At 42.3% G+C, this 27,448-nt stretch overlaps 1 protein-coding gene across 1 annotated transcript; it reads right to left on the bottom strand.

Moving 5' to 3' along the window:
* Positions 1 to 27,448, bottom strand: ncs1b (neuronal calcium sensor 1b). Its single transcript, XM_024001119.2, has 8 exons — positions 27,197 to 27,448; positions 18,470 to 18,494; positions 8,158 to 8,296; positions 4,824 to 4,902; positions 4,291 to 4,379; positions 3,922 to 3,999; positions 3,120 to 3,233; positions 1 to 425 (listed from the first exon to the last, which is right to left on the bottom strand). The coding sequence occupies exons 1-7, from the start codon at positions 27,258 to 27,260 to the stop codon at positions 3,135 to 3,137; spliced, it is 573 nt and encodes a 190-aa protein (XP_023856887.1). The 5' UTR covers positions 27,261 to 27,448; the 3' UTR covers positions 1 to 425; positions 3,120 to 3,134.

The following is a 27,448-nucleotide window of genomic DNA, read 5'->3' as shown; positions in this document are numbered from 1 at the left end:
TTGAGCGCCGTTCACAGTTCACACACACCTCAAGGGGTATCCTCCAGTGTAGACCACAGGGAATAACAACCTTTACACTCTCTCTAAAGCTGGTCTTCAGTGCTGTCCATCCCTTGTTTGAGTTCTTGAATGAAGTCCACAGACATATACCATCAACAAATTCCTTCCTCGCATGTTACGTTCAGTGTCTCTTACCCTCTTGCCCTTGTTTTATTTTACATGTTGTAATATCAGAGGGCTCAGAGTTGTTTTCAATGCTTAGTGGAGATGAATATGTGCAATTGAGGACAGTATTACACAAGTCCGTGCCCGCCTCCTCACCCTCCCACGTCTCCTTCTGGATGGTGCATGGAGGGATGTTGATGTTTGTAGATGCTTCTTCTCATAGCAGGTGTGATGGCACTGTGTTAGATTCACTTGGGAATCTGTAATAATAATCACCAGTGAGTTCAATGTGGCAATGAAATCAGACATGGAAACAAACAGTGCAAGATCCTATTGACAATAAGGGACCCTGAACTCTATAAGAAGTAAATGCAAGGCTACTTTAAACCCAAGCGGCCCCGTGTATCTGTCTATATTGAGCTCAAAAACTCTGTCACATGTTGAGCAGAACATCAGCTACAATTGGCAATAATGGTCAGTTGAATACATTAGACAGAGGGAGGAGACCAGCTAACTGCCCTCTCTCCTCTCTGAGCACTGCATGGATGTTTGATCGGCAGCAATCAGCAGAGGTTCGTTTATTTTTTTTAAAAGATACAAATTCTTATTTACAATGACGGTCTATCCCGGACCAAACCCTAACCCGGATGACGCTGGGCGAATTGTGCGCCGCCCTATGGGACTCCCAATCACAGCTAGTTGTGATACAGCCTGGAATCAAACCAGGGTCTGTAGTGACGCCTCTAGCACTGAGATGCAGTGCCTTAGACCGCTGCGCCACTCAGGAGGCCCAAACGTTGGATAATGCACAAGAACAAATGGTGGTCTGACAATGGTTGCTCTGCATTGTTTTTAGACCATGCGAGTCTCTGACCACTGTACTATAATGTCATCCTCAACAGATCAATTGACAATAAAATTCATAGTTTCTCTAATTATAGCAACAACAAAAAAATGTGATTGTATGATATGTAGAACCATGTGACATTTCCATCACTGGGATGCTGCATGATTAAGATAAAGAGATGAAGATCARTTTATTGGTCAATTACACACAAGGTCCAACCAAACTGTTACTTCAGCTTTTAACCCAACCCCTCCGAAAGACACATACATGCATATACTGCTTTTTACACATACATACATATACAGGTTTTTACACATTCATATACAGGTTTTTACATATACATACATATACAGGTTTTTACATATACATATACAGCTTTTTACACATACATACATATACAGGTTTTTACAAATACATACATACACAGGTTTTTACACATACATACATATAGAGGTTTTTACACATACATACAGTTGAAGTCGGAAGTTTACATACACTTAGGTTGGAGTCATAAAACTCATTTTTCAACCACTCCACAAATGTATTGTTAACAAACTATAGTTCTGGCAAGTCGGTTAGGACATCTACCCTGTGCATGACACAAGTAATTTTTCCAACAATTGTTTACAGACAGATTATTTCACTTCTAATTCACTGTATCACAATTCCAGTGTGTCAGAAGTTAACATACACTAATTTGACTGTTCCTTTAAACAGCTTGGAAAATTCCAGAAAATTATGTCATGGCTTTAGAAGCTTCTGATAGGCTGATAGGCCAATTTGAGTCAATTGGAGGTGTACCTGTGGATGTGTTTCAAGGCCTACCTTCAAACTCAGTGCCTCTTTGCTTGACATCATGGGAAAATCAAAAGAAATCAGCCAAGACCTCATCCTTGGGAGCAATTTCCAAACGCCTGAAGGTACCACGTTCATCTGTACAAACAATAGTACGCAAGTATAAACACCATGAGACCACGCAGCCGTCATACCGCACAGGAAGGAGACGCGTTCTGTCTCCTAGAGATGAACGTACTTTGGTGAGAAAAGTGCAAATCAATCCCAGAACAACAGCAACGGACCTCGTGAAGATGCTGGAGGAAACAAGTACAAAAGTATCTATATCCACAGTAAAACGAGTCCTATATCGACATAACCTGAAAGGCTGCTCAGCAAGGAAGAAGGCACTGCTCAAAAACCGCCATAAAAAAAGCCAGACTATGGTTTGCAACTGCCCAAGGGGACAAAGATCATACTTTGGAGAAATGTCTTCTGGTCTGATGAAACAGAAATAGAACTGTTTGGCCATAATGACCATAGTTATGTTTGGAGGAAAAAGGGGGTGGCTTGCAGCCGGAGAACACCATCCCAACCGTGATGCACGGGGGTGGCAGCATCATGTTGTGGGGGTGCTTTGATGCAGGAGGGACTGGTGCACTTCACAAAATAGATGGCAACATATATTGAAGCAACATCTCAAGATATCGTTCAGGAAGTTAAAGCTTGGTCGCAAATGGGTCTTCCAAATGGACAATGACCCCAAGCATACTTCCAAATWTGTGGCAAAATGGCTTAAGGAAAACAAAGTCAAGGTATTGGAGTGGCCATAACAAAGCCCTGATCTCAATCCTATATAAAATTTGATGGCAGAACTGAAAAAGCGTGTGCAAGCAAGGAGGCCTACAAACCTGACTCAGTTACACGAGCTCTGTCAGGAGGAATGGGACAAAATTCATCCAACTTATTGTGGGAAGCTTGTGGAAGGCTACCCGAAACGTTTGACCCACGTTAAACAATTTAAAGGCAATGCTACCAAATACTAACTGAGTGTATGTAAACTTCTGACCCACTGGGAATGTGATGAAAGAAATAAAAGCTGAAATAAATCCTTCTCTCTACTATTATTCGGACATTTCCCAATCTTAAAATAAAGTGGTGATTCTAACTGACCTAAGACAGGGAATTTTTACTAGGATTAAATGTCAGGAATTGTGGAAAAAAAGGAGTTTAAATGTATTTGGCTAAGGTGTATGTAAACTTCCGACTTCAACTGTACATATGCAGGTTTTTACACATACATACATATACAGGTTTTCACTGCTCTACTCACCAAACACTTTCTGCCTTATACCAGCCCATCGTACAGTGACAGTGCCTGCACAATGGAGGGGTCTGCCTTGGAACCCTCCTGAAACTCCTGCAGGGTCAACTTGCCATCAGCATTCTGGAATAGGAATACAGGAGAAAAGAATGCAATGGAACTGCAGCTGTATCGCAGATCAGGCTACTTTTACTCTATCTTACCAGCAGGGGGCAAAAGTGTTTCTCAAACAAATCCCGAGTAAAGTACCAGAGCCTGTTCTACACGGCTTGGCTGATCTAGTTCAGTGCACTTGGATGGTCAGCTCGGATGGTCAGCTCTCTTCCCTCTGCCCATATAAATGAGTGCTGCTGCTGTGCTCTGAAGTCAATCCTATTGGCTGATTCTGGCACCGGGTATTGAACTGACAAACACCCAAGCTGGCTCTATCTCATCTCTCACTAAGCCGAGGACGAGGAGGGCCTGAGTGAGCTGACTGGGTATTAGCACTGGGCTGTGGTGGTGAGGATAAATCTGTGGTGTTTATACACCGCAGGCAGTGTTAGTGACGCTGGGATGGCTATGGCTAAGAGTTAAACTACACTCCCCGCCTCACTGCACTACAGCACAGGGACAACAGTAAGAACAAATCCACATTCAGTCTTTTCTGTTGATTTTGCTCGTCAGTTCATTACAATAGTACTGCCACTTACTTGTACAACAAAGTAAAAATAGCTACCAACATACCAAAGATCAACACGTAGTTACATAATGATATCATAACCCAAGGTGGTGGTTTTGGGTTACTACAGTGTTTTATATAGCGATATACCTTGTCCATCATGGCAAAAATACGGTCCACTCTCTTCTCAGGTGTATTCTCTTCTTCTGGTAACTCTACAGTGTTCCCCTGGAATACAGAGGCAAATATACTGTCAATATACATGTCAATGTATTTTTTGGGGGCGGCAGGTAGCCTAGTGGTTAAAGTGTTGGGCCAGTAACCGAAAGGTTGCTAGATCGAATCCCTGAGCTGACAAGGTTTTAAAAAAGCTGTTGTTCTGCACAAGGCAGTTAACCCACTGTTCCTAGGCTGTCATTGTAAATAAGAATTTGTTCTTAACTAACTTGCCTAGTTAAATGTTAAACACTATGTGCATGCTACCATTTCTCTTTGACATTTTAGCATTGCATAACTTACCACCATCAGATATATGGCATCTACGATGTTTAACATCTCGTCTCGTGTGATATAGCCATCGTTATCAAGATCATACAATTTGAAAGCCCCTGTAAAGACAGCAAAAAAATGGTGAATGCCCAGTACTGACTGTAAATAAAGTTGTTTTGAGATTGTGCAGATGGGGATCGATGAGTGTATGTAGCCTTTATTTTGTACTAATGTATTGTATGCTTGCCAATCAGATTGAAAATGAGTGGCTGTGTGTGGGGGAGGGGAGTAGGATGAGGGTTTTGAAATGGAATGAACCCCTGCATAGTCAGAACCATTTTCCCCAAATATCCAAACCCAGGGCTCACACAGTAGGCAACATAATTTAGCTTAATGCGCTACCATGTCTAACTATCTCTTATTTGTTGTCTTCTGTGAGCCTGTTAAGCTCTTTGTTTTGTTCATGCATAACAATAGGATCACAAAGAGCCAGGTCCTGTCACTGAAGTGTCAAAGTGCATCTGGGGGTCACTGCCTAATGTGAAGGGGTCATCTCTCCTTACATCTGAGCTTCTCATCCAGTGTCCCCCGAGAGGTCACCGACAGGGCCTGGATGAACTCAGAGAACTCTATGCGTCCGTCCTATTCAATGACAGAGAGAACAAGAGAGAGAGAGAGAGAGAGAACGAGGGGTAGGGAAGTCAGACAGGCAGAGAGAGAGAGCGAGAGAAAGAGAGAGGGGGGGACAGACAGGAAGCAAGAGAAAGAGAGAGTGAGAGGGGGGATAATAGAGAGAGAGGCAGAGAGAGAGAGAGACAATGAATATCTTCTTTCACACTAACACCCCAATACACTTTGTTTGGTCTATTGCTGAAAAATGGGACAGACTTGTGCTCCGTGTCCGCTGCTATTTCTGCACTGCACCTGGCTCTCCGCCAAGGCTAAAGCATGTTATCGCTGGTCATTAGCGAGATGGATGCATAATGTACGATATTTTGAAAGTTATTACACACTCATAGAACCATTGTATATTAGAGCCAAATAAGTTTCACAGCTTTCACATCGATTATACATCTGAAATGGACATCACAGGTTTCTCCCTCTGTCCTACAGGGTAAAGCATTCTCCAGGTAGTTTTATTTCGCTCCAGCTTTCTTGGATTCCCTCACAGCATCCTGCCACAGCACTCAGAAGAATTTCCAATTACCTTCCAAAAATTGGGGGCAAATCGGTGGCCTGCAGCTTACTGCTGCAAGGGTTCAATTTGTGCAGTACATGGAAATGTCTGCCAATAAGAGATAGTGGTCAAGTATAAAATGGAATCATAAAGCAGCACTAACAAAGACAGACGGGCTGCAAATTCAGCTCTCTTGATGAAGTTCTGAAATCAAAGCTAATTCAGCTGTACCAGACTTGCACTAATCTATTCTTTAATAGTGCATAGTATTTTGCTATTCATGCTCTAAAGCAGCATATCTGTGACAGGAGCTGCTCCTAGTAAAGCCTGAGAATTGACACCTTGGATAGGATAGTAACCCTGAGAAGAAGTTCCCCACTGCTCCTATTCAGAGAGTCTGACCCCACTATTAAGACCAATGTGTTCTCTAACTACAGGGTGCTTATCACAAATGAAGCCCATAAATAAAGAACAGAACCAGTGTGTGTGTGATCTCCATGGCACAAAGCCAATTACCCACAGGCTATGGCCGCCAGGGGTCATCGGCCAGCCTGGAAGGGCTGTTCTTAACAAGACATAGTCCATTTCCCTTTCATTTTCAGGCACCTCTAACCTGTGCTTTGTCAACCCGTCTCACCTCTGATTGGCCCCACAGAAGGGACTCCTTTCTGTGCTCGGATTCCACCTCTGATTAGAGACCATTACACTGCACTACCAGTACCATGGACTAGACACGACCAGTAACATGACTAGACACTACCAGTAACATGACTAGACACTACCAGTACCATGACTAGACACTACCAGTACCATGACTAGACACTACCAGTAACATGACTAGACACTACCAGTACCATGACTAGACACTACCAGTACCATGACCAGACACTACCAGTACGATGACTAGACACTACCAGTACCATGACTAGACACTACCAGTAACATGACTAGACACTACCAGTACCATGACTAGACACTACCAGTACCATGACTAGACACTACCAGTACCATGACCAGGCACTACCAGTAACATGACTAGACACTACCAGTAACATGACTAGACACTACCAGTACCATTATCAGACACTACCAGTAACATGACTAGACACTACCAGTAACATGACTAGACACTACCAGTAACATGACCAGGCACTACCGAAACATGACTAGACACTACCAGTAACATGACTAGACACTACCATACCATTATCAGACACTACCAGTAACATGACTAGACACTACCAGTAACATGACTAGACACTACCAGTACCATGACTAGACACTACCAGTACCATGACCAGGCACTACCAGTAACATGACTAGACACTACCAGTAACATGACTAGACACTACCAGTAACATGACTAGACACTACCAGTACCATTATCAGACACTACCAGTAACATGACTAGACACTACCAGTAACATGACTAGACACTACAGTAACATGACTAGACACTACCAGTACCTGACCAGACACTACCAGTACGATGACTAGACACTACCAGTACCATGACTAGACACTACCAGTAACATGACTAGACACTACAGTAACATGACTAGACACTACCAGTACCATGACTAGACACTACCAGTAACATGACTAGACACTACCAGTACCATGACTAGACACTACCAGTACCATGACCAGGCACTACCAGTAACATGACTAGACACTACCAGTAACATGACTAGACACTACCAGTTAACATGACGAGACACTACAGTAACATGACGAGACACTACCAGTACCATTATCAGACACTACCATAACATGACCAGACACTACCAGTACCATGACCAGACACTACCAGTACGATGACTAGACCACTACCAGTACCATGACCAGACACTACCAGTACATGACCAGACACTACCAGTACCCATGACCAGACACTACCAGTAACATGACTAGACACTACAGTACCATGACAGGCACTACCAGTACCATGACCAGACACACCAGTACCATGACCAGACACTACCAGTACCATGACCAGACACTCAGTAACATGAACTAGACACTACCAGTAAACATGACAGACACTACCAGTACATGACCAGACCACTTACCAGCTACCATACTAGACCAACTACCATACCATGACTAGACACTACCAGTAACATTTGACTAGACACTACCAGTAACATGACCAGACACTACCAGTAACATACTAGACACTACCAGTTACATGACCAGGACACTACAGTACCATGACCAGCACTACCAGTACCATGACCAGACACTACCAGTACCATGACCAGGCACTACCAGTACCATGACCAGACACTACCAGTACATGACCAGGCACTACCAGTACCATGACCAGGGCACTACCAGTAACATGACTAGACACTACCAGTACGACTAACACTACCAGTACCATGACTAGACACTACCAGTACCATGACCAGACACTACCAGTACCATGACCAGACACTACCAGTACCATGACCAGACACTACCAGTACCATGACCAGACACTACCAGTACCATGACTAGACACTACCAGTACCAGACACTACCAGTACCATGATCAGACACTACCAGTAACATGACTCGACACTACCAGTACCAACCAGAGACAGCACCCTCAACCTTTTTACTATATGTTACCGTTTGTTTACTAACATTGCAGTGACTTTGAAATTGTAATTAAAATCACAGAAAAAGCACATGTACTTGTGGAGGAACAAATGAAGGAATCAACAATCAAGAACCTTGTTTTCATCAAAGACGTTGAAGACAAAAGAAGCAAACTTGGTGGGGTCACCAAAAGGGAAGAACTGCTTGTAGATGTTCTGAAAGCCCACAGCATCCAGCTGACCACTTGGACAGTCCTTTATAAAGCCTTTGTACCTGTAGGACATGATGATGATGAGAGGGGAAGGTAAAGAGAACACAAGAGAAGGTTAACAGGATAAGGATACAATTAGCCTATTGAATATAATATGAAAATGTGTTCAATGCTTCAGATACAGCTATTCACATGCAATCAACATTTATCTAGTATAAAACAGCATGCTGTATCAAAAGGTTCGACCCAAAGCTATTTGTCTTGCTAGCAGATAAGACAATGTCTCTAAACTGATGAAGAGGCAGAGGGAGTTTAATTCAAATGACTTTCTTGTCTCCTTCTGCTAATGTGCATAAATGATAGATCAATCTGTGAGCTTCTAGCCTCTGCAGATGATACATCCAGAATGACATAACATCACAGTTAAATACAGAACCATGTTTCATATGCAATTTCCCAGTCAATCAAACGTAGACAGTCTCGTTGTACAACTCAATAAAGAAACAGTGTTATCAGTCGAATAACAAGCCTTTAATGGGTCTGTACAGAGGCAAGAAGGGAAAAGGAGAGGGAGAGAATGAATCAGAGATGAGTATGCTAGATGATAAGTGTAGATTTCTCTCTTCATATCTTTCTCTGGTTAAGGCATGGGGGTACTTATCAGTCTGGAGGACAAACATGTGCATCCATATGACTTCTGAACCAATGTTAGACAGTGATGTTCAGAGGTGGACAACTCTTCTGTGAGTTCCCATAACCTCCTATGTCTCTGTGTGATTGACCACAGACACAGACTGGTCCTGATGAGGATCTGCTGTAATGAAGGCCAGACTGAGAGTCATGGACGATGAAGCCCAGGACAGATCCTGGAATTCATTCAGTCCTTCCTTTGGCTCCTTACTCTGAAACGCATACTTTTAATCTGCCCAACAGACAAAACACACTCCTCCATGGCATGGAATAGGACAGAAAGACACAGGGAATATCTGAAGATATGCTGAGAAAAGTTTGAAGAGGAGACCATAAACCTTCCATTTGCATATCCAGATGTGGAGATATGCAMAGAAATGAAAACCCAGCGAAGAACAATGAGGAATCAAGTCTAATTGCCGTTCAGTGTGCAGGCAATACAAAGCACATCATAATCCCAAAATGACCCATTTCAAGTGAGATAGATTTCGTCTGACTCATTTGTGAATTTCCCATTGTCTCCGTAAAAAGGAAATATTTTCAGTAGATTCATTGGGGAACTTACGCAAAAAAACTGTTCATGCAAAAACTCACAGCCCTCTAGATTTAATCAGTTGGTTAGCAGCCATTGACTACTAATTGGACATTAAGCAGGATGATCCCTATCTAACTAAACTAAATGTGATGCAGCTCTTTCTAGTTTGAAGTGGCTCTGGCTAACTCAGTAGTATATGTGGAGTTGTGCATGGACACATATAGTCTAGCCTGGTGTAACGGATGCCCTGCTGCCTGCTTAGCGAGTACCGCTTCCTCCTGATTCGGCATATACCGAGGCTTGAACCCAGTACCTTTGCTTTGCTTCTTACCAGTCAGCACAGCCGAAAAGCTAGCTATTCAGTGACGCAAGTGGGGACACTTCAGGCTCAGGAGTGAGTTTCGCACATCCCCATGTGATAGATTCACCCCCTCAACTTAATCCACAACGACCCCAGCGTTGTTCTGAGTGCAACTGCAGATCCAAATCACAGCACCATGTGTAACAGATGTCACGTTGCCAGTTTAGCGAGTACCGCTTCCTCCAGATTCGGTTCATACCGAGGTTCCAACCCATGGGACCTCTGCCTTGCTAGCATACGTGACCGCCCTCCCGGAGTCTTACCAGTCAACTAACAAAGTTAGTTATTCGGCGGCGCAAGTGGGGACATTTCAGGCTAAGGAGTGAGCTTCACACATCCCCATGTGGTACACTAGGTCCCAGGCCATTCAGGATAATTGTATTTATTCACATAGAGATAGCTAGTGGAATTATGTCCCAATTAGCGAGCCAACATGACTGGCAGCTTTCTACCATCATGGTGGATGGCTATAAACAGTGTTGTGGACTGCTCATAGCCATCCACCATGATATTTAGCTATTTTCCCTTGTTGTTGTCCAGTTGACAGGGATACTTGGCTCTGTCCCTCTGTTATTGATTGTAGGTGAGCACTAAGCATACTAATGACATCTTCCCCTGAATATATTAGCATATAATCAATACAGAGGAGACATTTAATGTACAGCACCGGCATTTATCTAACCCAGCTAATTCTTCCATGTCTGTCGGTGGCTCCTCCACTAATTACACACCATCTGGCATTTCCCCTGTTTAAACTGTCTCTCATCCTTCACACTCAACCATGGTGATTGCGGCTGATCTTCAAGTGGAGAGTCATGCAAAGTTTCCGTAAAATAATGTATGGGAGGGTCACTGAGCTGGCTGCAGTGCCCAGCCAAGGGGTTATTCTGCCCCAGTGCATCCAGGCAGCCCCTGAGACTGGTCAGCTCTGTAGCCCCGTGCTGGAGAAGCCCACCAAGAATTGTCTTTATGCTGTTGCTGCGTGTGGATGTGCCCTTGCTTACTGGCCCTATCAGAGAGGGCCAAGTGCATCAGTACACTGACTGGCTGGTACACGAGGCACTGACTCCTCTCCCTAAAGTACAGTCAGGATCAGGTTTTGACACAAAGCCAAGGCCGAAAAAAGAGCGTTAAAGACCTGGCATGTGAGATGGACAGGGAAAGGCAGCATTGGCACGTGATATAGGTTACTGTAAATCATAATTCATTGTTTAGGCTAGATCTAGCCTGGGGTGAGATGTATTCAACTCTTTTCCACCACTCATTTACTACAAGAGTAAAAACAGAAGCATTTGCATTGTGTAATAAGGATCCAGTAGGCTCAGCCAGCTACATCATCATTTTGCTTTAAGATTAGTTGGCTGTGTTTTATAGCTTTACATGGCAGAGGACATGACCCAATTCCCTGTGTGCTTGAAATTGTAAAAAAAACTGTGAGGGGGAAAGCCATGCATGCAAAGACAAAGAGTACCTATAAATACTCACATCATCAACAATAGCACCAATCCTTGACTCTGTAGGAAAAAGTCGTTCTATTTTCAGAACTCTCCAAGGGGATGTGTGAAAAAATAACTTTAGCCTCAAATGCAGTAGCACTACGCAATCTATTAGTGCTCTATTAGTAATCCTATAGCTTGTTCTTCATTTTCTTTTAAATAGTAAGCCAACATGTTTCCCTGACTGATCAYAACTTGTTTTCTCATGCTCTCTCTTGTCTCCCTGCAGCAGACATATGGTGAGCAATATGTTTGGAACATCGARTCGCAATACATATAGAATCGTGAGAATCGCAATACATATTGTATCGGCACCCAAGTATCGTGATTAGGGTTGCAAAGTTACCGGTAATTTACCAAAGTTACCTGAATACTTTGCAATTTTTGTAATTAACAGGTCATCTATGGCAATATATATGGTATATATGGTAACTTTGGTCATTTATACTTGAATAACTTGTATATAAATGTATTACTTTTTTATATCTGTGTACATATTGTCCATGATTTTCCTGTGGATAGACCATATGGTTCAAGAGAAAATACCCAAATGAATGAAAAAATAATCTAATCAACAATGGCATTATTTTTAATTAACTATTGACTTTTTTCACAACTGCCAGCAGTTTGGCGCAAAAACATTTAAAACAAAGAAATATTCACATAGTAAAATAAATAAACGTGTGTAAAAAACATAAAATATTGAAACCCTCATATTAAACAATGGCATGAAATAGCAWTAAAGACCTGGCATGTGAGATCGATAGGGAAAGGCATCATTGGCACGTGATATAAACTCCGCAAAAAAAGAAACATCCTCTCACTGTCAACTGCGTTTATTTTAAGCAAACTTAACATGTGTAAATATTTGTATGKACATAACAAGATTCAACAAGCTGCATGTAAGCTGCATCTCCTRCTCATGGACTGCACCAGATTTGCCAGTTCTTGCTGTGAGATGTTACCCCACTCTTCACCCTAGCCCTCACCCTCCAATCCAACAGGTCCCAGACGTGCTCAATGGGATTGAGATCCGGGCTCTTRGCTGGCCGTGGCAGAACACCGACATTCCTGTCTTGCAGGAAATCATGCACAGAACGAGCAGTATGGCTGGTGGCATTGTCATGCTGAAGGGTCATGTCAGGATGAGCCTGCAGGAAGGGTACCACATGAGGGAGGAGGATGTCTTCCCTGTAACGCACAGCGTTGAGATTGCCTGCAATGACAACAAGCTCAGTCCGATGATGCTGTGACACACCGCCCCAGACCATGACGGACCCTCCACCTCCAGATCGATCCCGCTCCAGAGTACAGGCCTCTGGAACGCTCATTCCTTCGACGATAAACTCGAATCCGACCATCACCCCTGGTGTGACAAAACCGCGACTCGTCAGTGAAGAGCACTTTTTGCCAGTCCTGTCTGGTKTAGCAACGGTGGGTTTGTGCCCATAGGCAACGCTGTTGCCGGTGATGTCTGGTGAGGACCTGCCTTACAACAAGCCTACAAGCCCTCAGTCCAGCCTCTCTCAGCCTATTGCGGACAGTCTGAACACTGATGGAGGGATTGTGTATTCCTGGTGTAACTCGGGCAGTTGTTGTTGCCGTCCTGGACCTGTCCCACAGGTGTGATGTTCGGATGTACCGATCCTGTGCAGGTGTTGTTACACATGGTCTGCCACTGCGAGGACGATCAGATGTCAATCCTGTCTCCCTGTAGCGCTGTCTTAGGCGTCTCACAGTATGGACATTGCAATTTATTGCCCTGGCCACATCTGCAGTCCTCATGCCTCCTTGCAGCATGCCTAAGGCACGTTCACACAGATGAGTAGGGAGCCTGGGCATCTTTCTTTTGGTGTTTTTCAGAGTCAGTAGAAAGGCCTCTTTAGTGTCCTAAGTTTTCATAACTGTGACCTTAATTGACTACCGTCTGTAAGCTGTTAGTGTCTTAACGACCGTTCCACAGGTGCATGTTCATTAATTGTTTATGGTTCATTGACCAAGCATGGGAAACAGTGTTTAAACCCTTTACAATGAAGATATGTGAAGTTATTTGGATTTTTATTAATTATCTTTAAAAAACAGGGTCCTGAAAATCACAATTTATTGTTTAGGCTAGATCTAGCCTGGGGTAAGATGTATTCAACTCTTTTCCACCACTAATTTACTACAAGAATAAAAACAGAAGCATTTCCAGTGTTGAAAAAGGACCCAGTAGGGTGCGTAAATTACCGGTAACTTTGCAACCCTAATCACGATATTTAGGTGCRGATACGATATGTATTGCAATTCTCACGATTCTATATGAATTGCGATTTGATGTTCCAAACATATTGTTCACCATATGTCTGCTGCAGAGAGACAAGAGAGAGCATGAGAAAACAAGTTCTGATCAGTCATGGAAATATGCCACATGCTTCAAGATGGCCACCATTTTTCCTGTACCCAAGAAYGCAAAGATAACTGAATTAAATGACTACCGCCCAATAGCACTCACTTCTGTCATCATGCAGTGCTTTGAGAGACTAGTCAAGGATCATAACACCTCCACCATACCGGRCACCCTAGACCCAATTCAGTTTGCATACCGCCCCAACAGGTCCACAGACGATGCAATCACCATCACACTGCACACTGCCCTATCCCAACTGGWCAAGAGGAATACCTATGTAAGAATSCTGTTCATTGACTACAGCTCAGCATTCAACACCATAGTACCCTCCCAGCTCATCATCAAGCTGGAGGCCCTGGGTCTCAACCCCGCCCTGTGCAATTGGGTCCTGGACTTTGACGGGCCGCCCCCAGGTGGTGAAGGTAGGAAACAACATCTRCACTTCGCTGACCCTCAACACTGGGGCCCCACAAGGGGGCGTGCTCAGCTCCCTCCTGTACTCCCTGTTCACCCATGACTGCGTGGCCATGCACGCCTCCAACACAATCATCAAGAGTGCAGACGACACAACAGTAGTGGGCTTGATTACCAACAACGACGAGACAGCCTACATGGAGGAGGTGAGGGCACTCGGAGTGTGGTGTCAGGAAAACAACCTCTCACTGAACGTCAACACAACAAAGGAGATGATCGTGGACTTCAGGAAACAGCAGAGGGAGCACCCCCCTATCCACATCGTCAGGACAGCAGTGGAGAAGGTGGAAAGTTTAAAGTTCCTCGGCGTACACATCACAGACAAACTGAAATGGTCCACCCACACAGAGAGTGTGGTGAAGAAGGCGCAACAGCGCCTCTTCAACCTCAGGAGGCTGAAGAAATTTGGCTTGTCACTWGGGCTGGGCGATATGGCCAAAATATTAAATCACGGTATTTAGACTGTATTTTTTGTTTTTGAATAATAAAAGTTCTACATTAGCTTTATGAGTAGTGAGTGATCCTAGGGTGGCAACACATACATTCTAAGTGATTTCAATGAGTCTTTCTCCATTCMGATTGTTTTATACTGTTCAATTCAACTTCAACCAAAACAAATTTCAGCACTTATCATMTCTGCATTTCCTGCACTTAATTGCAGAGGTGGAAAAAGTACCCAATTATCATACTTGAGTAAAAGTAAAGATACATTAATAGAACATTTCTCAAGTAAAAGTGAAAGTTACCCAGTAAAATACTACTTGAGTAAAAGTCTAAAGGTATTTGGTTTTAAATACACTTAAGTATCAAAAGTAAATGTAATTGATCAAATGTACTTAAGTATCAAAAGAAAAAGTATAAATAATTTCAAATTCCTTATAGTAAGCAAACCAGATGGCAACATTTCCTTRTTTTTTATTTCATAATTTACAAACAAAGCATTTGTGTTTAGTGAGTCCTCCAGATCAGAGGCAGTAGATGACCAGGGATGTTCTCTTGACAAATGGTGAATTGGACCATTTTCCTGTCCTGCTAAGCATTGAAAATGTACCGAGTACTTTTGTGTCAGGGAAAATGTATGGAGTAAAAAGTACAGTCTTTTCTTTAGGAATGTAGTGAAGTAAAAGTTGTCAAAAATAAAAAAAATTGTAACGTATAGACACCAAAAAAACAACTTAAGTAGTACTTGAAAGTATTTTTACACCACTGCTCAATTGAGATAATTTCCACACTGCCACATAGGGCTGCACAACATGGGACAATAATCTAGGATTTATGTAACTATGTGTACTGAGAGTCAGGAAGCAAGTCCAGGGAGTGAGTGTTTTAATAACAGAACATAATACAAAACAAGAAACACTAACAGCACACAGACATGAAACAAAAACAATGACACCTGAGGAAGGAACCAAAGGGAGTGACATATATAGGGCAGGTAATCAAGGAGGTGATGGAGTCCAGGTGAGTGTCATAATGCGCTGATGCGCATAACGATGGTGACAGGTGTGCGCCATAACGAGCAGCCTGGTAACCTAGAGGCCGGAGAGGGKGCACAKGTGACAACTTATTTTTAACCAAATGTTGCAATTGCGATTTGACTTGAGAATTAGAGAAAAACTGTTGGAATCATGGAAATAGAATGACTATTTTAATGTTATAGTTAGAATATAAAGTTGGCACTTTGAATACAGTGTTGTTTGAGATGAAAACAAATTAAAATGCCAGGGAGTTGTTATTGTGCCATAGTAGGAACTAAAGTGTTGATATGTGTTTCCTAGGGGACCCTATTAGCTTTGACTACATTGCTTGTTTTCTCTTAGCTACTTCATGTAGCTAACATATTCCTCTTTGATTTAGAAGATACTGTTGCAAAAACAACATGCTGATTTAGGTCTACGCCATCACTACTATTATCAGGCTGTATTAGCTAGCTACGTTTGCTCTTACTCAGTACATTTATTAGCGGCTAACAATTAGCATCTCAAGATTTAGGACAACWTGCTAAGAAAATACAAACAGCTGTTTGCTATTGTAAGAAACACAAACTAATAGTGTCATTATAGAACGCTYGTGGATTTATATTAAGAAGCAAAGTGAAAACAGCATTGTTGCATGTGCTGCATTGACCATGCAGACTGAATGCAAATGTCTCGTGGTTGAGGAACATCAAATGTGCTCCTTGAGTGACGGGGCGTGGCTAGGTCTGTGTGGAAAGTGGCACGGTGAGAAAGAGCAGAGAGATGACTCGAGTAGCGAAGTAAACTATAAAAATTGACATTACACATGGCGTATTACATTTAACAAACAAATCATTCAAATACCGGTATAGAAGGTAAAGTAAAAACCCAAACCGGTCCCTATATCAATACCGATATATAATAAAATACGGTATACTGCCCAGCCCTACTTGTCACCTAAAACCCTGACAAACTTTTACAGATGCACAATCGAGAGCATCCTGTCGGGCTGTATCACAGCCTGGTACGGCAACTGTACCACACTCAATCGCAAGGCTCTCCAGAGGGTGGTGCGATCTGTACAACGCATCACCGGGGGCAAACTACCTYCCCTCCATGACACCTACAGCACCCGATGTCACAGGAAGGCCAAAAWGACAATCACGGACAACAACCACCCGAGCCACTGCCTGTTCACACTGCTATCATCCAGAAAGCGAGGTCAGTACAGGTGCATCAAAGCTGGGACCGAGAGATTGAAAAACAGCTTCTATCTCAAGGCCATCAGACTGCTAAACAGCAATCACTAACTCAGASAGGCTGCTGCCTACATTGAGACCCAATCACTGCCCACTTTAATAAATGGATCACTAGTCACTTTAAACAATGCGACTTTCGGCCATTGCTCATCCATATATTTATATGTACATATTCTCATTCACACCTTTAGATTTCTGTGTATTAGGTAGTTGTTGGGAAATTGTTAGATTACTTTTTAGATATTACTGTCGGAACTAGAAACACAAGCATTTCACTACACTCGCATTAACATCTGCAAACGATGTGTATGTGACCAATAAAATTTGATTTGATTATTCACWAAATTGATGGTTTATATTTAGGACAATGTTTTACAGCTTCGTCATTATATATATATTTATAMATGATATGTATATATACAGTACCAGTCAAAAGTTTGGACACACCTACTCACTCATTTTTTACCATTTAGTGAGTAATAGTGAAGACATCAAAACTATGAAATAACACATATGGTATCATACAGTAACCACAAAAGTGTTAAACAAATCAAAATATATTTTATATTTGAGATTCTTCAAAGTAGCCACCCTTTGCCTTGATGACAGCTTTTGTCCGGTAACTTTGGTAAATTGAAATYCATTCCAGGTGACAACCCCATGAAGCTGGTTGAGAGAATGCCAAAAGTGGGCAAAGCTGTCATCAAGGCAAAGTGTGGCTACTTATTTTATTATTTTATATACTGTATTTTGCATGAGGGCCAGAGATAATTACAGACACCTGTGATAATCCAAAGTACCCAAAAGGGCCACTAGATGTTTTGCGATAAATTACATAAAATCCTTGAAAGTTACTACAATTGTGGTAGTTTACTGGTACACTTCTAAAGTTTCCAGTAATATACCCTCCCTTTGCAACCCAAATCGTGATAATATTGTAGCGTGAGGTRCCTGGCAATTCCCAGCCCTACAATCTAGCCTACTGAAATACTTTATCCATGGATTTCACTTTGGAAACAATATCCGTGCACCACGGAACTATCAAATTGAGGATTTAATCAAAGGGCTATATAAAGTTAGGCATGCTCTCTGCACTCTGTAGAAAGGCCTTAATAACCAGAGCAGAGTTGGAGCATCAGTCAGACATGAGTAAACAACTCTTGACACAMTCTGGCTGCTGCTCAGGAAGCTCCAGCCCAGCCAGCTCCCAGCCAGCTCACCTCCCAGTCACTGGGCTCAGCCCACAGAGCAGCAGACCTCCATTCCAGAGTCAGACCAGTCAGACTGAGCCTGCAGGCTTCAGCCAGCCTTTAGATGGGACCCATTCAGCAAGGCATATGGCCCRTGGAGTACCTGACATTAACACCAGAACACCTGCCAAATCTAGTAAACAGCACATGGTGCAGGTGAATCTGTCACTCACCCACATTGGCAGGTACAGTTCTGAGAGTCTAATTGAGGACTAGGCCCAATGCAGACTAGAAGAATTTGAGTTTTTGGAAGAAGAGAGGGGTAGAAAAGGGTACAGCAGGAAAGGGAGATTTGGAGGGTCATTGGAAATCATATGTACTTACCACTGTTGCACCTCTTTCTCTGTAACTGTAAGAAAAAAGGAGAGTTTTTAGCAAGAGAGAATAAAGTTATGTACCATGTCTCAGACCATTTAGATGACTTGGAAAAATCCACTGTCAGTTGAAAATCACAGATTCCCATGACTGCATAGGACTGGACTGTAACAAAAATAATCTAATTATGATTGCACTGAGCATTTTGGGGTTTCTTATCATCAATTTGCACCCACCCTGAGGAATAATGTGTAATTATTTTTGTTGTTTAATGTATAATTYAATTCAGTAATTTGGTGTTTAATGTGTAATTTAATTCAGTACTTCTGTTGTTTAATGTGTAATGGAATTCAGTATTTTTGTTGTTTACAAACTGAATGATTCATCACACCTGAAGCTATGGAATTCACTAATCTGCTACATTMCTCCCAAGGACTTCCACATTATTATAATTCAAAGGTCAATTTAGCAGATTCGTGGACAGAGGGAGAGAGAGAGACAGAGAGAGGTTAGCAGGAGGAAAGTGAGTAGCTTGGGGAGCAAGATGTATTTTCATGCCCACAAACAGCGTTAGTATCAACCACTCCCTCGTGGTTCTCCCTCCAGCCTCCAAAGTAACCAAAGCCATTTTCACCATCTGAACAATGAGGCATACTTTCTAAAACAAGGGCGGAAAAATCTATGGCTGTAGGTAACCTGGTAGACCTGTGAGGGCGTTTTGAACGTACACCGCTCATAGCCTCAGGACAGACATGGGGGATTCTCTAAACCGACAGGATGCTTCTTAATAAGGCACCACAAACAACATAATGAACTAGATGTTCATGGGCTAGATTTTGCTGTTCCCACTGCCACAGGTCATACTGACACATGGATATGGTGGTGCGGTACTGTTGCCTCGGTAATGACTGTTCTAATGTTTTAGTCCCCATAATCTTAGTTAGATAAAAAAAGCTAATATATAGAATCATTCAAGACCTTATCCAGTCTTTGGAGGGAATAATTCATGGATTTGAATAGTCACAACTATCATATTACCTGAACCTTACACAGTGAGGGCTCTATTTTAACAAAACAAACGCAATGGTAAATCTAAGCACTGGCGATAGTGCTATAGGTCGGGGGGTGGGCGAGAAATATTTTTCTATTTTCACAGCCTTCATTATCAGCGCAATAGCTGGCGGTAGCGCGAAATGGTTGGGTTTTGAGGAGAAAAAAATAGGCTTGTATGTGTGAGGCAGGTTCTCAATAAGCAAAATATASACTACATAACCAAAAGTATGCAGACACCTGCTAGTTAAACATCTCATTCCAAAATCATTGGCATTAATATGGAGTTGGTCCCCCTTTGCTGCTATAACAGCCTCCACTCTTCTGGGAAGGCTTCACAAAAGATGTTGGAACATTGCTGTGGGGACTTACTTTCATTCAGCCACAACAGCATTAGTGAGGTCGGGCACTGATGTTGGGCGATTAGGCGTTCCAATTCATCTCAAAGCCCGAACCATGAAAAACAGCCCTAGACCATTATTCCTCCTCCACCAAACTTTACAGATGGCAATATGCATTGTGGCAGGTAGAGTTTGGCATCCGCCAAACCCAGATTCTTCCGTTGAACTGCCAGATGGTGAAGAGTGATTCATCACTCCAGAGAACGTGTTTCCACTGCTCCAGAGTCCAATGGCGGTGAGCTTTACACCACTCCAGCCGACGCTTGGCATTGCGCATGGTGATCTTAGGCTTGTGTGAGGCTGCTTGACAATGGAAACCCATTTCATGAKGCTCCTGATGAACAGTTCTTGTGATGATGTTGCTCCCAGAGGCAGTTTGGAACTTCATTGTGAGTGTTACAATCGAGGACAGACGATTTCTACATGCTACGCGCTTCAGCACTCGGTGGTCCTGTTCTGTGAGCTTGTGTGGCCTATCACTTCGCGGCTGAGCCCTTGTTGCTCTTAGACGTTTCCACTTCACAATAACAGCACTTACAGTTGACCGGGGCAGCTCTAGCAGGGCAGACATTTGATGAACTGACTTGATGGACAGGTGGCATCCTATCACGGTGCCACATTGAAAGTCACTGAGCTCTTCAGTAAGGCCATTCTACTGCCAATGTTTGTCTATGGCGATTGCATGGCTGTGTGCTCGATTTTATACACCTGTCAGCAATGGGAGTGGCTGAAATAGCCAAATCCAATATTTTAAGGGGTGTCCACTTACTTTTGTCCATGTAGTGTATATAATGTATAAAGACGAAGCTGTAAAACATTGTCCTAAATATAAACCATAAATTTAGGGAATACCATTGTTTAATATGAGGGTTTCAACATTATATTTATTTTACACACGTTTATTTATTTTACTATGTGAATATGTCTTTGTTGTAAAGCGCCAAACTGCTGGCAGTTGTGAAAAAAGTCAATAGAACAGTTGCAGAGTTAACTGACACAGATATAAACAATGAAAACTATATATGAATAAAACATTTCTAAGTTATTCATGTATAAATTATACATTTTGTATATATAGTGTAGCCTAGGCCTGACGTTGATACTGAATTATAGGACTGAATAATTGAAATACGTTTGGAGGAGAGCGTCTTTGGTAACCAAATGAGTGGCGCTCTTTGTGAATGGGGATGGATACAGGCCGCATGGAGTATGCACTGCAGGTAAGCCTATGTGAATTGTGAGTACTGCAAAAGCCTCATGAGTAGACGACCATTTAGAAAGCTTTTATGGATCTAAGCTACTTGGTGAATGCAATGCCAGGATAAGAGAGACCCCAGATGCATTGCTGTTGAACCAGCTTTCCTTAAAGTAAGGTAAGGGTAGCTTACTAAGGACTTGTATTTTAATGAAACGAAACGGAAAACAAGCAATTGTTACAGGAAAATAACTGAAATGTTTCCAAATACAAGTGTCACCCGATTTATCTCATTTCGTTCCATGATGTCTCGTTCCATGATGGGCATATAGCCTACAGTACATGGAGTTTTTTTTACGCTAATCCAAGATAATAACAGGCGCTGGATAAAATAATGTAAAGCATCCATAGATAAAAAGGGGATGTCCCCTCACTGTTTTGCTCTTGATCTTTTAATAAAGTTCTGTTGATTTTTTCCCCAAAGCGGTCTAGAGACAAATCCTTTATCAATAGTTTTGACCACTTGGCGAATGCATTGGACAGGACAAAAAAACAGTCTTCATTGAGAGGAGATCATATGCTTGGTTTTTAATCAAATTAAATGAAATATGTGGTTTACGGGCACAAAAAGCACATCTCTCTATTTCCATGTGCATATGCATATGGGCACTGTGTGACACGGCTGGATAGGCTGCGCTTCTTTTGTCAAAATCCATGTCATAACCAACCACCTTAACGCTAAAACCAACTTTCGGTCTTAAATTTTGGCACTTTGACGCATGTTTTTAAGGACACAGCCCCTCCAACCTCAGCGCAAGCAAGCTCATATAAAACAGGTAAATTACCAGTCCTGGTGCTAGGGTTTGAAAATAGAATAGTACCGGCTTTAACAGGTCAAAATTGCTAAAGAGCCCCGAATGTGCAAAGGTCATGTCCAGGAATACCTGTAACTTTCAAGTATTTAGCCCATGTCAGTGACTGCCTGAATGTGAGTTCCAAGTGGAAAGGGAGAGGGATGATGAATAAACGAGAGTAGGTGTCAGCCTTTCCTCCTTCACGCTCAATCAAATATCCTTTGGGAAAAGAATGCCTCATTTTAAAGGCCAAAATATAAACTCTTTATTTTCCTCTTTCATTAACAGCAACCTAGACAGCACCATTTCAATGCTAAGCAGTTCAAATAAAAACATTTTATTAGCATCTCACTGAATGTGCAGCAAATGGTAGGCTATTTATACAGTGCCTGGTGCAGTGTTGTTTTCAATGGCTCTTTCCTTGATAACAAGGTACTTTATTTAGGTAGATAAGTGACTTTGACAATGTTATAGACATTCCTGACTGTAATACTATGTTAAAGCCTACATCAGTGAAGCTGGGCTATATCCTAGGCCTGTGTGTGCCAGGCTTTCAGAAATAAGTGTGTATCCAGTGTAAAAGAACAGGAAATGAGTCTCAGCAGAGTCCAGAGATTAAGAAAGCATTTCTTTTGGGAGGAATTTGGAGAGCCTTCAACCAGCATGAGAGAAAATCATCATTAATTCTAACATCCAGACACTGTCTATGAGTCAGAGCTGCATCATTGTGTCCATTACAGAAAGAATGGCCACATCCTGATAATAGTGAGATACAAGATATACCATAGATTGAAGACTATATATTTAGTACAAGACAAAACCTAGGTCTAGACCTTGTTCAGTGCTCTATATTTTGTAGTAGCTGGTCCGCTCTCAAAAAAGAGATTAAAGGTTAGTATTTAGTATTTATTTAATTAATGTGTATTATATAGTATATTTATATTATAGTATATATCCATTATTGACGTGTGAGTATATTCCAGGAGCGCACACACGAACGCACCTGTCGCTCGTTACCCTAAACAAGTTCACAATATAGAAGCACACCTTCAGAGGAGACGCTGATGACACTGACGAAGGCTTAGGTCGAAATGTTTGTCTATCTACCGTGAAATAAATACTAAAAAGAAACCTTGAATCTTTTTTTTGAGTGTGGACCAGCTATGTAATAGAATTTTGTAATTCTATTACATTTTGGTCAACGCACCTGTTCTGAGAGCAGCGGTCACTAGATCTTCCATATTATGTAGTGACAGCTTACAGGAATATTGCAAGCAAGGGAAAAATGTAACTGTTATTATGGTCGCAGCCATAAGCCAGGCTATTAATTCTCTCCAACAGACTGGTTACAATATTGGTGTTATTTAATCACATATGGTGACTGACTGGTGCAGTTAGAATAAGTGCAGTATAGAGACATGTTCATCCCTGCTTCACTTTGCTTCGCTCAGCGATTCACAGGGAATCATCATGTGGCACATTCAGAAATGACAGAGTCGATCTTATGACTGTCAGGCCAGCCAAGCTACCATTAAAATGGCCTCAAAAGTCAATGGCATCAAATAATTGAGGCAATTCACAATGCCTGCGATTCAATCAAGTTTTATTACGTAACTCAGTCAAAGGCAATGGGCAGTAATATAATCAGCCTATAAGGAGGGAGGAAAGCAGTGAGGCCAGGGCTAGCAGCTCAGCTCCCTTTGCCCTGCAGGGCCTGCTCACACACATCCAGCTTGCACTCTGTCAGTATCAACCTCTGAGCTGAGTCTGACGGCTAACAAAAACACCTATTACATCCAAGTCATTTGACAGGGCTTGCTCTTTCCACATGATATCAGACCAGTCATTTGGAAAACCATTTAGGCGTGTTCAGTTTTAGGTACAGTAGGCTAAACTGTGGCCCCCTACATTAAAAGATGGGTATACTATGCCTTTAGGCATAACATGTTATATAAAATGCTTGTTACAGTGGCAAATTGCAATAGCTAATAGTGACAGAAGCCAAGCACAGGAAGCCTCTCTGCTTTCTGTCTTGCACAACCAAACCTGTAAGACTGGTATCATTATAGATAGGCCTCCAAACGAGCTTACAACACTCCTTCCGTGGCCTCCAAATGCTAGTAACTAAGTGCATGCGCTTCAACCGATTGCTGCCCGCACCCTCCCGCCCGACTAGCATCACACCTCTGGACGGTTCTGACTTAGAATATGTGGACAACTACAAATACCTAGGTGTCTGGTTAGACTGTAAAGTCTCCTTCCAGACTCACATTAAGCATCGCCAATCCAAAATTAAATCTAGAATCCGCTTCCTATTTCGCAACAAAGCCTCCTTCACTCATGCTGCCAAACATACCCTCGTAAAACTGACTATCCTACCGATCCTTGACTTCAACGATGTCATTTACAAAATAGCCTCCAACACTCTACTCAGCAAACTGGTTGTAGTCTATCACAGTTATCACAGTGCCATCCGTTTTGTCACCAAAGCCCCATATACTACCCACCCCTGCGACCTGTATGCTCTCGTTGGCTGGCCCTCACTACATATTCGTCGCCAAACCGACTGGCTCAAGGTCATCTAAGTCTTTGCTAGGTAAAGCCCCACCTTATCTCAGCTCACTGGTCACCATAGCAACACCCACCCGTAGCACGCGCTCCAGCAGGTATATTTCACTGGTCATCCCCAAAGCCAACACTTCCTTTGGCTGCCTTTCCTCCAGTTCTCTGCTGCCAATGACTGGAACAAATTGCAAAAATCTCAGAAGCTGGAGTCTTWTATCTCCCTCTCTAACGTTAAGCATCAGCTGTCAGAGCAGCTTACCGATCACTGTACCTGTACACAGCCAATCTGTAAATAGCACACCCAACTACCTTGTCCCCATATTATTACTTACCCTCTTGCTCTTTTGCACCCCAGTATCTCTACTTGCACATCATCATCTGCACATCTATCACTCCAGTGTTAATGCTAAATTGTAATTATTTACGCCTCTGTGGCCTATTTATTGCCTTACCTCCCTACTCTTCCACATTTGCACACAATGTACATAGATTTTTCTATTGTTTTATTGACTGTATGTTTGTTTGTGTAACTCTGTGTTGTTGTTTTTGTCCTACTGCTTTGCTTTATCTTGGCCAAGTCGCAGTTGTAAATGAGAACTTGTTCTCAACTGGCCTACCTGGTTAAATAAAGCTGAAATAAAATCAAATAAAAATTACTTTGAAGTATCAAAAGAGAATGTCTCAAATTTGGCATTGGATCCAACTGAGGTTGGCAATAAGAGTAAAAAAGTTGCTTATGAGATTTACTTGACTGGCTGTCAAAGTACCTTGGATGCAAAATAAAAAAAATCTGCAGAACGGCATCCCTAAATTTAGCTAATGCACAGACGGTGCTCCTCCTCTAAGTTGGGTGTGTGCCTTGGACATGATAGGAGTGTAAGCCAGCTTCTTTTAATATTTTAGTATGGCACTGAAAGCAGGCCTACAACATCCTGAGCTCAAAATTGATCACTGAAAACATCTTCCTATGGGAAAGGAAGAAATTCCCTGCCCATTTTCTGAAAACATCTGAAACCCTACCTCTTCAAAGAGTATCTTAAATAATCCCACAACACCTCCCTCCGCATCACCCCCCCCAAAAAAAATTGAAGAATTTTGTGAACCAACATTCGCACTTGATTTCCCCCCCCCTTCCTAGCTCTGACTTTGCTGATAGCTACTTTATTGAAGAAAAAMGTACTTACTATGACTGTGATATGTGGTTGTCCCACCTAGCTATCTTAAGATGACTGCACTAACTGTAKGTCGCTCTGGATAAGAGTGTCTGCGAAATGACTCAAATGTATGTAAATGCTATAAGTCAGAGGAAGGATATTTAAGCTTCTCAACAGGATAGGGAGAAGAGGGACCAGAAAGAGGAGGGAAGGAGACATAATGAGGAGAGAAATGATAAGGGGTCTAAGTTAGACAAGAGCGGGGTAAGGGAGTGGGCATGCTGGGAGAAAAGGCTGGGTGCCCCTCTGAGCAAAGCTAAGCAGATAAGATCCTAATTATACTAGTTAATTTCTTGCTCAAAGAGGGCAATCAGGGGATGTAGAGAGTAAGCGAGGGAGATAGAGAGAGAGAATCAGAAGAGGGAGAAAACAGGAAAGAGAGCTGGCTAAAGGACAGCAGCAAATAGCCCATCCCAGCACGAAGCACAATCTTCCTCACCCCTGCAATTTCCTGTCACAGCAGCCTTCCCTGGTTGTGGTGGGGTGAAGCCCACCGCGTGAAAAACACTGTCATTAGGCAGCCATAGGCTGTCAACTCCCACCCAACACCTGGCATGCTATGCTACAGGCTAGCCATCCATTAGACTAGATACAGTGAGGGCAACACATTTGAACAATCAGTTAAACTCTAGTCTGTTAAGTACTAAAACAACAAAATATTATTGTTTTTATCCACAATGGATGGCTTGGCTTATATGGATTCTGTGATTAGAGAGTTTAGGCCTAAATAACATAATTTTGATTATCTTGTTATGTCTACAAATGCCTCCAGTCTACTTTGCTTACATAGGTTAAGTGATGTATTGCCAAAAATGAAAATATTGTTATTTCGCCTGCTACTTAAAGACCTTTTAAAACACTTTGCCTAAATGTGCATACTTATGGAAATGTATGAAGGCTCCAGCAAGCCCATATTTGCTATCTTTGGCAAAACACCAGTGTGATTGCTGATCCAAAGTCTTAACCCCCATCAGCATTTTCAAAGATCTCTCCTTCCCAGTGGAGTGTTTCAAAAGACGCTGATTAGAACCACTTCCAGACCTAAACTAATCACAATTTGTGACACCATATGAGTATTTATGCAAAAATATGAAGGCTATATCCACCGTGGAGCTGACATTTAATTTGTGCTGTTGATTCTGAGGATTAAGAGAAACAGAGGCGAAGATGTCTTACACAGGCTACACGCAAACCAGTTCATATGAGGCACACATTTAGTACTATTTCTATTCACTGTTGCTCATCATAAAACGCTTAAAACGATAATGATTATAGATCGTCTTGGGTCACTGCTATTATAGTGCTGTTATGGGTATTAACCTAAATAGGATTAGTTACTGCATGTTACAATGATTTTGTGATCGCCACAAATAAAAATATATTAGCATTTTTTACAATCCATGTCTGATCAGTCCCGTTGAAAAGAGAGAACAGAAAAAGGCTAGAAGGCTACTCACAGTAGGTCTTCCTGGTCAGTTCCTCCACCACCTCCTGCTTGAGCTTGCTATTTGATTTGCCCATGGTCTGTACCTTTCTCCTTACTGCCTTGGGTTACTCCTCCACGCCTCCTCCTGCTCCACCTTGACACAAACTAACTGAACAACCCTCTCAGTCCAGACCTCGCTGGTCAAACAGATGCAAATATCGGCCAGTAGAGGAAAGCAATACAATTATACCACTGAAACAGTCAACTCTGAAAGAGGATCGAA

This window comes from Salvelinus sp. IW2-2015, linkage group LG15 (assembly GCF_002910315.2).
Source record: "Salvelinus sp. IW2-2015 linkage group LG15, ASM291031v2, whole genome shotgun sequence".
NCBI lineage: Eukaryota > Metazoa > Chordata > Actinopteri > Salmoniformes > Salmonidae > Salvelinus > Salvelinus sp. IW2-2015.
The sequence above is the reverse complement of the archived record's forward strand: the minus strand, read 5'-3'. Positions and strand labels throughout refer to the sequence as shown.

Excerpts from the sequence above, each read along its gene's own strand:
- ncs1b (XM_024001119.2), bottom strand. The coding sequence starts at position 27,260 with ATGGGCAAATCAAATAGCAAGCTCAAGCAGGAGGTGGTGGAGGAACTG. Across the intron at positions 8,297-18,469 it reads GAGAAAGAGGTGCAACAGTG|GTACAAAGGCTTTATAAAGG; the intron begins GTAAGTACATAT and ends CATGTCCTACAG. Across the intron at positions 4,000-4,290 it reads ATGCCATATATCTGATGGTG|GGGAACACTGTAGAGTTACC; the intron begins GTAAGTTATGCA and ends TCTGTATTCCAG.